Source organism: Paramisgurnus dabryanus, chromosome 2 (assembly GCF_030506205.2).
Source record: "Paramisgurnus dabryanus chromosome 2, PD_genome_1.1, whole genome shotgun sequence".
Taxonomy (NCBI): domain Eukaryota; kingdom Metazoa; phylum Chordata; class Actinopteri; order Cypriniformes; family Cobitidae; genus Paramisgurnus; species Paramisgurnus dabryanus.
In genome coordinates, this window is record NC_133338.1 from 6,769,098 (window position 1) to 6,781,104 (window position 12,007).

Sequence of the window (12,007 nt, forward strand, 5' to 3'; positions counted from 1 at the left end):
GCACATTTACAGGTCTGATCGGGTTTGGGTAGGAATTTTTGGACCCGTGTAGACCTCTATTCTGAAGACGGCAAAGTTTACATTGTTTTGAGTGGCAACAAAGGCAACCAATCATCCTGTGCTTGCATTTCATAATGAGGTTGCCAGTTAACCCCGAAGGGACGCCAAATAGGTCCAAAACCACACGTTTAAAATTCCCCACACTAATATAGTTTTTAGGAAGCTTCTAAGGTATAACAGACACAACCAAAATAATGTTGTCTACACGTCACATCACATAACAAGGATAAATACCCCATTCAATCATTCTGTGTCACCTTTAAGAGCGTTTCATACAGTACACAGCAGAATCGCCACACAGTTACAGCTTTTTCGTGTAGTGGAAGCATTTTGTGAAGCATTTATTGCAAATACATTTATCTTCAACGGCGATTGCCGTGAAGAGCCGTGTCCGCGGAAAGGACAAGGCGTGGGGAACGATACCGCTCCACCTCTGTAACCCCCCACATTTAACTGCATGTCCCCTATTGAAAATGAACTAGACACTGTCGACTGCTGCGTACTGTGTGAAACACCCTTTACAGTCAGTGCAAGAGACTGCAAGAGATGTGCCTGTACTGTGCACCTACATATGAATGTTAATTCTGCACTTGTTACATAAAGACAGGGATATCATGTGAAAGTTACCTTCGACATATGATCTTTTTTCTTCAATTTATCTTATATAATTAAATCATTGCATTTTATAATAACAGTGAAGAGGTAAACAAAAAATATTTTGTACTGATACAGTCATATTAGCAGATCAGATATGTTTGCCCTGTCATCATTTTTACTTCCTCAAAATGTATTTACTTACATAAATACATTGATTATTTTTTGTAGCAATAGCCAACAATACATTATATTAAGTAAATATAAAGTTCCATGAAGATATTTTGTCAATATTATATCAAAAATATATTTATTATTACTATCAGAATAAAATCCACCACGTACACTGCGATCACAAACATCTGGCCACTTAATTATCCCTAGAATATCAAAAGTGTCTAAAGGTGGTAGATCCTTCTCCTACTTAGCCCCTAAGCTCTGGAATGATTTACCAAATAATTTTCGAGTATCAGACACAGTCGATCAATTTAAAGCTAAACTTAAGACATTCTTCTTTAACAAAGCATTCACATAAAATGTCCAATAAATGTACTTATTCTGCAATAGTTAGTTTGTCTAGAACAAAGCACTCACATACCTCATATGGGTTATATACTTATGCCGCAATAGGTAGCCTGTCTGGAACAGAGCGGATTTTAAACCACAATACTTTATGACACTTGCATTACATGCGAACGGCCCCTACGCTAATAGAATTCTGTTTTTCTCTCCCTGTCTCGTCTTTGACCCTAAGGACAATGAGACAAACAGACCCAGTTCCTGCAGCTGTGAAGGTCATCACGCCACTGATCTACTGGCTGTCCTTCAACGTGATGCCCAGCCGATACACGACCAACGACCACCAGCTGAACCAGTTTAATCAGTTAACCGTTCTGTGTTTTCACTTACATCTACTCATGTAAAGCTGCTTTGAAACAATTAACAATTGTGAAAAGCGCTGTATAAATAAAATGTAATTGAATTGAATGTTTTTCTAAGGACTTCATTTGGACAACTTTAAAATTTACAAAGCGATTTTCTCAACATTTAAATTTTTTTGCACCCTCCGATTCCAGATTGTCAAATAGTTCCTCTGCCAAATATTGTCATACCCTAACAAACCATACATCAAATGTAAAGCTGCTTTTTAAATCATCTCAATTTCAAAAAATTATCCCTCATGGTTTGGGGCCCAGGGTCACATTTTTACTTTTTAAACCACCATCACACAGTCAAACTGCACCTTATACCCCAATTTCCATACCTACAATTCATAAAACACATGTAAATGCAAACTTCAAATTCTCCATTTTCCTCTTAGTTCTCAGCACCTGCAGATATTTTACATTCAGGTACCAAAGCAAATGGCTACAGCTGTGAAACACTTGCGTTGCATCAACCCATGAAAGCATCACAGATAGGAGAGAGCAAATGTCTTCCCTTTCAGTACTTCCTAGCTAGGCGCGATGAAACGCAAGCCATTTTCTGCGTTATTACATTTTCTTCCAAAAGTGCATGCAGAGGTAATAATAAACTGTACAAATGGAAAGAGTGAAGGGAGAGATGAGATATAAAGTATGGGAGATGTAAGCATGAATGGGGGATGAGGTTTGGTGGATGTAACCGTGTCACTCTGCCTTATAAAAATTTGCATCACTGACTCTGAAGTCTCGATTAAACTTATACTGTTCTATAAGTGACGGAACTTCAACAAAGCCAATAAACCCAGGAAGGACAAAATCACATCTGTTCCTGTAGCTCAATGGTAGACTTTTGCGTTAGCAACATAAAATGTTATGGGTTCGATCCTAGGAATACACATACTGATATAATTTATACATTGTTATGCACTGTAAATCACTTTGCATAAAAGTGCTGCAAAATGGATGGAATGTAGTGTGCATAATAAAATATTTATCTTACCATTACACACTACAATATATCAGAAAACTGAGAACTCATGCAAAATGGACAGTTTTATGTGCCTTCAAAAAGAAAATTACCAGATGAAGATGCAATAACAATATATTTGCAAAATACTACTGATAAAAACTTTAAAACTGATGAAAAATAAAGTTTTTGAAGTTAAACATAGAAATGTGCTAATGCTATTATTAAATAATTATTTAAAGTGACACTTTGTAGTTTTTCAACCTTCATAATATATTTTCAAGACCCTTGTGATGGTACATCGACTTAAAATAAGTTGAATGGCATGTCTACCACAGCCTTTTGGGGTCGGTATCGCTTTTACTCGTACTTTTAAACTTGGGGTTTCGGGTAGTAACCAGAGCACAAAAAGAACTAAAAAATATTGACTGCTTTACGGCATACGTCATTTTCTCCACTTCTTCAAGTTTGGACGTGAGAGCGAAAATATTTATTTTCCTGTTGTATTTGTCATGGCCGAAGCAGCAACTAAGAAAAAGAAATCCAAGGTTTTGTCGATGGAGGCCAGAAAGAGAAAACAGGAGAGTGACAGAATAAAAGGAAGAATGAGGATCAATAATGGGCCAGCATTCGCTTTGTGGCCTCTAGGGGCGCTAGACGTGAAAAATACTTGTCTAGCGCCCCCTATTTGGCAAAACGTTCGGCAGTGTGCCTTTAAAATATCAGCAGTAACTCTAGTAGGGCTGTAACTAACAATTATTCAAGGCTCCAGACTGCGAGTAAATAGTCGCATTTTGCAAGTATTTTTCCTACCTGTGCGACTACTTTTTATTTAAGGTTGCACTGGCATGACTATACAACTTAAATATAATTATTAATATAATGTGCAGACAATTACATCACATCCAGTTAACTCTCACTTGTTGCTGCCCCTCCCCTCCCTTTCTGTCATATCTCAGGTGCATATCACAACTCTCTGACAGTACATTCGCATGGGGCGAAAGCGTTAACACTTAACGGAAGGCTGATCTGAATCGTGGCCAACAATTTACACCTGGTATTCAAATCCATCTCTTTGTCCACTTTCGACCACTTCTGTCCTGATTACTTTAAGGGGTGGTCTGTGGAGAATGTGGGCTAGTCCCTCTGCTGTCCTTTAAACGCAAGGGGGAGTAATGATGGGTTTAAATTGCCGCAAACTAATATTATGTCGGAGTCCGCTGCTTGTGTTGCAAGTAAACATGCTGCACATTGTTTTGTACATGAATATATATAATATTTCAGCGCAAATGATGAAATCAGATTGCGCAACTTACACACACGCACAAAATGAAACTAATGAAATACGCGGAAATAAGCCACATTAGTTTTATCAATGACAGCCCTGATCTACAAAGAGAGATAAAAAGTCAAAATGGCCTGATGAAACTTTTCATTCCTAAATATCAGGTGATTGAATTTGATAGTTGTAAGTCACTGATATTTAGGTCTTACCTTGGGAAAGCATCAAAGCAGTAGGTTTTGCGGGTGTCAGGGAAGGCAACGCGCAAGCCAGACATAAGGGGGGAATGCAGGATGACTGCGGCACACTCATACCGGGAGGCCAGATCCACCGTAGGCACAGTGCCTATACTCTGACCGTACAGGATAATGTTCTCCGGAGTCACTCCATACCTTCAGAACAGGGGAAAAAAGATAATTGACGTGTTATGATCTCATTGCTTATCAGTACTTTAACTTTATACTCAAATGTGGTGCAAATCTGGTGCATGTGGCTTAATTTTGCAATTTGGCGCTTGTGCGTCTATAGCACATTCTGATGTAACAAAACACATTTTTCATCAAGGTATATTATTGCAAAACACAAACGGATTGGAAAAACCAATACAAATTGACATATGAAATAAACCAAAAGCAAGAATATAAACTTCCAGACTGCATAAAGAACTGTCAGGTGTCTCAGAGCTACCGAGTTTTATTAGACACTTTAAGATGCGCGCAAGTAAAATGCTAGAGGGGTTAGATAAAGAAGAAAAAACTCCCGGTATGCTCTTTAGGTTTTTGTTCTGTGACTTTCTTGGCAGGCTTTGCAGTCGGGCTGGAAGCCTGACACCTGATTAGCCAAGGCAGTGCCTATGAGGTATGCACAGGAGTCACAGACAAAAGGAAACGTGTTTGATGTCAGACCTGAGATCAGGCTTTGTTTTACAAAAAGCTAGCCCAGGGCCGGATGACACGAGGTAGAGAATTGGAAGTCACGCACAAACGGAGGTAGAGAGCGTGCCATGGAGTTTGTTGACTACACAAGTTTCTGAACTTAAGCTGCCATGGTGAGAGCTTTGCCAAGATTTTATCAAGTTTCAAAACATACGGTCTTAATCTCACAAACACACAAACAATGAAGAGTGAGAAGTTGTAGTGGAAACTCCTGTTGTAAACAAGCAGGCAGTTATGCGATAGGTGGTCTGAAATTCGGCCCCAAAATCATGTTTTTCAGAGATGAGATCATTCAAAATAGGGTTGTAGACAACACACAGCATCAAGGTAACCCATCTCCAAAACTTTTAGAATGTTGGACTGAAATTATCTGGATTTTTATGTAAACTGTGCCTTAAATCTAAACATTTTACACGTAATGAACAAGTTATTTTTTAAATGATTACAATGTAAAAACAGAGCAAGCAATTTAAATGATGATTTCTTGGAAAAGTGAAAGCAATGTGATACTATTAAAACAATGCTCTGAATCTTTGATCATATTGTCCTGGCCGACATAATAATAGCTTAAACAATACGTTTGCCCAACCAATAGCAGGAGGATATATTGCCCAACCAATATATTTAGGTTCACTTAACTTCAGTCCCTCCAGAAAAACGCGATTGTGCGATCGCGCGATATATTGCATAATCAGCCAAAGTCCGCATATTTATGCAGGGCTGCATTTTTTCCAAAAACGACGCACTTTCACCACATTAATTACAGATTTCCGCGCACAAAATATGCGAGGCTTGTCCTCTATTGCCATGGGAAAGTAATGAAGTGACGTGATTATGTGACGTGAACATCATTGCAGCTTTTGCAAGTTTCCGCAGTTTTTGCAAGTTCCACAATTTGCGCAAATATCCCGCATATTCCATCGCATTTTTTAAGAAAACGTGCCGCAAAATCGAGGATTTTTGCCCGCAACAATCACAAAAAAACTCTGCGTTTTTCTGGAAGGACTGTAACTTGGTGCCACATAGACTGTAAATTGACACTTATAGGGATAGTTCATCCAAAGATTTATAAACGTGTCATCATTTACTCACCCTCATGTTATTCTAAACCTGTTTTTTTATTTTGATGAACAAAAATAATATATTTTGATAAATGATGGAAAGCACTCTGTTGACAGTACCCATTGAACTCCAGCATATTTGTTTTTCCAACTATGAAAGTTGATGGTTACAATCAGCTGTGTGCTTACGATCACTTATCTGAATATCTTCTTTTGTGTTTATAAGAAAAAAAAGAAATTTACAGTTTTAGAACAACATGAGGATTTTTGGGCAAACTATCCCTTTATATAATAAGGTGTAATAAAAGGTTTCAGGACTGACTATGTCAATTAATGAATAAACCGAAATCTCCACAGCAGCACACAAAAAAAAAACTGCACTGTTCACATGTATCTTCATTATAGTGGAGAGAAATACAATAAGTTTAATATGGTGCATACATACCAAAGGAAACAATTATCACTAGGGATGCACCGAAAGGTAAAATCTTGACCAAAGCTGAATAAAATTAAAAGGCTGAATAAAAACTTTTCTCTTCATTTTCTTAATTTTGCCAATTTTATCACCATTGCATAAGTTTCATTTTCAAAACTTCCTTTTTACTATATTTATTTCACATTACTTAATGAAATTTATTAACATTCTCAGAACAGGGCCTTTTTACACCGGGTGACTTCTCTAATCGGAAAGTGAATTTGTTAACCGTTCCATTTACATTCGGCAACATAAATAAGTCTTGGCTAAACGAATATTAATCCTATCATCTATTTTCCTCCAAAAAAATCTAACCCAAAACTAGTGTTGTCAAAATTATCGATATTCCAATACTCGTGTCCCACGTCGATACTCCGAGACGAGCTGCGAGTTGTTTTTTAAGTAACTCTGCAAACACCAGCTGCGCATTCTCGCGCTCTCTCTTTTTCTTTTAAACGGCGCCGCACACACATTGCACGTGAATGCAGTGAATGCAGTGCTCCGCCTCCTCGTTCGCTCTGGTTTAACAGTACAAGAAAGCCAAGCAGCCTTGCTGTGTGGAGGTTTTTTCGGATGTGAGTCAAATAAACATGCGAACCCGAAGGACACAAGTGAAGTAAGCCAAATATGCGTTGCTACAGAACGACGAAGAGATTGATAATCATCCCAATGTATTAATTCTAGACTTACCAAATTGTTGTTGATATGCGTGTTGTCACGTTTTGCCTGTAATGATCCAAGTTAATACAATCGCCTCACAGTTATCAGACTTAGGAAATTAGACAGCATTTTAGCTGACAAGAAAATACTTTTACTGTGGTAAAAAGTAAATGAACCCAGATACTGTTGTGCTTTAAGTTCACAAAAACACGTCATTTATTAGCCCTCATGTCGTTCAGTGAGGTATATTTTCACATTTACACTATAATCTGTTTATCATATAAATGTTAATGTATTAACATTAACAAACAAAAAGCAATGCATTTGTTTAAGTACTTGTTTATCTTTTTTTACTATGCTAATGCTCACTAGAGAAAAACTAAGATAATGCTGCTAAAATTATTCTTTTTTTACCTTGAATGCCATTGCTCTAATTTATTCTTTAAATTTTGATATATTTTATATTTTGCTTAAATGTTTAATATATCTGCTGTTCATATGTTCATTTATTAGTGTGTTATATGATTAGAATGTTGTCCAGTTTTAAATATAAAGCACAGCAATGAGATTTGAGAGTGTTTCTCCCTTTTCAGAAAAAGTATCGGAATCGAAACCATTGGCATAGTATCGGTATCAAACCAATAATTTTGGTATCGTGACAACAATACCCTAAACTAAAGCAACAATGGTTTGAAAAAGGAAAAAGCTGTTGAGTAATCAATACGTGACAATAACACACAAACAGAAATTCGTAATATGATGAAAAAATGAAAATCGTGAAATTCGTGACAGTATCACGAAAAAGAATAAAAAAAATGATTGAAATTAAATATAAGTACGTAATTTTGTGAGACTGGGCAGCTACTGATCACTTGAACAGTGACTTCACAAAAACTATAATTTACAACAAAAACATCAATAATGCTACAAGAGAAAACTAAAGAAATTTTGCTGTTTATATGTCCCATCTAGGGATGCTTAACGATTAATCGCGATTAATCGTTAGCAGAATAAAAGTTTTTGTTTACATCATATATGTGTGTGTGTGTGAACTGTGTATAATAACTTTGTATAAATAAATGTACACACATGCAGGTATATGTTTTAGAAATGTTTACATTTGTATATTTATGTATAATTTATATTAAATATAAATAATTAATATATACTTTTTTTTCTTAAAATTATACATGAATGTGTTCATATTTATATATATACATATTTATTATACACAGTTTACACACATATGTGATGTAAACAAAAACTTTTTTCTGCTAACGATTAATCGCGATTAATTGTTTAGCATCCCTAGTCCCATCAGTTGTTATTTTTTGACCAAAATTAAATCATTCAAAATGTTCAGGTGTAAGGGCTTGAGGGTATTCCTCACAGCATTTTGAACTGATCATTTTAAGTTAAGTGCACTTGAATTTTTAAGCTGATGGTTTTTGCAAGTCAATAAGTTAAATGAACAAAGATAGTCAAGTTATGGATCCAAAATACAAAATTTATGTCACAACTGCTTGACTTTGAGAGCACAAAGAGCATTACAGCTTTAATTGTACTGGGATCACTTTAAGAATTGATGTTAACAACATCCTTAAAAGAGGATGAAGATGTTGGCACTGTCGCTGTTCCCTACGAGCAAGTGTCTTACAAACACTTACAAAAGTCCTCAAACAAGTTACAAAGAACCTCGGGGACAGCTAAGGTTCTGCAGGTATCTTCTTAAGAATGGGTAAAAGTAGAGCCCGACCGATTTATCGTTTTGCCGATTTTATCGGCCGATATGAGCCTGTCGCAGATATATCTGTATCGGCGTATAAGCCGCAGATATGAAGCCGATATGAACGTTCCTCACAGAAGACATTAAATGCTTTTGAAAGATGTAAGTACTTGTTTGTCCAGAAGAGTGCGCCCTACTGGTTGCTAATGGTGACCCAGGTCACTCACTGTAGTGACACCAGCCAATCCCCCACCCCCTTCACTTCAGTCAGTCTCTCAGTTCAGGTGGCGGCAGTCACGCGGTTTCTTCACAACATTTTACCTGGTATTAAGACGCGCTTTGGTCGATTGGATTATAAGTGGGCGAGAAAGACACATTCCGGTTTACATTTGGTGTTGTTAATCCGTCTCTTTTGTCCAATTGCGAGATGTTTAAAACGCAAGCGGAAGAAATGAAGCGAGGCGGAGAAAGGACGCGCTTAAACTGACGTGCAGTCTGTGGAAGTACAGCTGCTTGTGCTGTTACTGAACATGCTCATTTCAAAGCAATTGATTAAATAAGCTCGCACAACTTTACACCCTCGCTAAATTAAAGAGGCGGAGAGCAGACGCTTTAGTTTTATAAAAGTTTAAAGTCCCGGCAGAACACTGTGGGTTCGTGTTATAAAAACGTTGTGCAGTACATTAAACATAAGCCTACATCATTATGTTGTCAGCAAGTCAAGCATTGTCGTCTTAACGGTAAGTTTCTAATTAATTTGTGAAGTACATAACTTATTGTAAAGCTAATAAACAATGACTTTATAAGTTTCCATTTTCAAAATAAGCCCAATATAACATTATTCTCGTCAAAACTGACAATCATTTAAGTTATATGTATTTTGTTTTGTTTGTGTTTTAAAGTTATTTATAATTAGTCAAGTTTACTGTTTTGTGCACTTATATCAGAATCATTTTGGATAATAAAGTTTATTTGTAAAACACACCTGCCTATGTTACATATCTTTGTCACCACATTTGTGAGTGATCATTGCAAAAAAAGTATTTATATATAGTATATTCTGTTAATGTATATAGTGTATTATATGTACAGTAGCCTGCTGTAGTATATACTGTAGTATATGTGTACTGTACTATAATATACACATAAAGAATATCGGCCGATATATCGTTATCGGTGTTTTTTTACTCCCTAATATCTGTATCGGCATCGGCCCCAAAAAATGCATATCGGTCGGGCTCTAGGTAAAAGCAGTGTTTTTACAGATCCACCATAAAGATCAACAGAGAAAAATTATGCTCTGATGAGGTTGCAGAATAAGACATAGCCTAATAAATAAAAAGCAATAATAATATTTACGTTCCTCTAGAACAAAACAAGCAGTAGTCAACAGCACTATTGCAAAAATGTCCAGAGATCTGAAAGAAGGGACATGATGTTGCATTTAAAGAAAAACACTGCATACCACAGATACTGCAAGTGAATGCCAAGCGCCTGCCCATGATTGAAAAATTCAAAACAAATGTAGCTAGATAAAGGACCTAAAACAAGGTTCAACAACGCTCCTCTTATGGCAATATGAAATGTATCAAGGCCAAAGTTGAATAAACTTTGATTGGTATTTGAACTGGACTTCAGGACACCTGTACGAGTCTATAAATAGTCTGCGTTAGTATGGGTAAGCAATAGTGTCCACTGGTTTGGCAAAGGAAAACGAATGACACCTTCCTGATATCAAACATGCAGCCATTTGAGGAAAGACGTGTGATACCTGAAGCTTCACCCAAACAAATCCGTTTCCATAAATTAGAATAACAGATTGATCACAAATCAAGTCCGGAAAAGAGGGAAAACTCTTGGATCCAAGACAAACACTGTGTTTAGCACAAGCATCCCCTTTCCTCCTAAGTGGAAAACTACTGAAAACAAACAAGTGCACACACGCAAAAACACACAAGTTAATGCCAATTCTGTGTTTCCTTAGCCTGAATTAATGCAATGAGAAATGGCTTGTCAAAACAAGCGTTGGTACAACTGGAAATAACAGGACACAAATTTCTGGATTTATGGCCGAAGCAGCACAAACCGCTCGCAAGTGATTCAGGGTTTTCCCTGAGCTTTAACAATATGCGAACCTGATTACGAACAAACATTGAAGTTTTGCGATTCTGCAGAAGACGAACACCACACGCAGTAATCTGTTTCCTGAAAGCATCCTTCTGCCAAAACAAACATTTACAGATGGCTTATGGGCTGAAATCCACATGTTGTTGCCAAACCCAAAAGGTCCCTGAAAATAAGGTTTCTCTTTCTCTCCCTGAAAATACTCTACTGGGTTATCAATGGGAAGTCTATGCCTTACAATTTCTTAGGTGATCCATATGCATTACGAATCATTTGGGTATGCATATGTTAAGCAAGCACTGGTGTGTGTAATGAAGGTGTAAAGCTCTTTATTTCAGAAATTAGTTGCAGAACTAGCTTGGTGTCCTGCTTTGACTTATTTTTTTGGGGGAGGGTAAATTCAAATCATCCATATTAAAACTCTTTCATAACACCTATGCTTCACCATTAGGGCTGGGCAAAAAACAGATTTTTCGATAAATTTTTTTTTTTTACCGTGGTTGATTCAAAATCGATTCTCAAAAGAGAAGAATCGTTTTTTTTTCATATTTATTTCCGCAAACATTGAACGTAAGATTAACGTTAAAGGAATAGTCTACTCATTTTCAATATTAAAATATGTTATTACCTTAACTAAGAGGCTGTTTACACTTGGCATTAACATGCGTTTTCGTCGATCGGATCACAAGTGGACGACGTTAATGCCAGGTGTAAACGGTGTTCAAAACGTTTTGAGCTCGTCCACTTTCGACCACTTTCAACCACATCCAGAGGTAGTCGAAACCACTTTCGATCGGATCGCTTTGGAGTTGCGGAACGCAATGTGGTTGAATGCGTTTGAACAGCCACACGCGACCGCCTTCTCTCCGCCCATTTATCTAATCTGAGGTATTAAACACAAGTTTTACGTCTTTTTTTGACTTCTGGCGTAAACATACGGTGAACAGCGCTATTTTTAGCCTTTCATTGATACAACTAAAGCGGCTGATCTCCGTAGTTTCGTTTTGAAAGCGTGTGAAAGTTGCGCGATCCTATTTCATCAATTGCGCTGAAAATTCAGAGAAAGCTCCAACATATAAACGTACAAAACACTGTGCAGCATGTATACTTGCTAAACAAGCAGTGGACTCCGACATAATATTAGTTTGCGTCCATATAAACTCATAATTACTCCCGCTCGGGTTTGAATGACAGCAGAGA

At 37.0% G+C, this 12,007-nt stretch overlaps 1 protein-coding gene across 1 annotated transcript in view; it reads right to left on the reverse strand.

Annotated features, from left to right (window-relative positions):
- The window catches only part of abhd17c (abhydrolase domain containing 17C, depalmitoylase), a 59,706-nt gene that overhangs the window by 23,918 nt on the left and 23,781 nt on the right, over positions 1-12,007 (reverse strand). Inside the window, exon 2 of the mRNA XM_065249446.2 lies at positions 4,039-4,218. Within this exon, the coding sequence (XP_065105518.1) occupies positions 4,039-4,218 (180 nt within the window). The remainder of the gene's footprint in view (positions 1-4,038; positions 4,219-12,007) is intronic.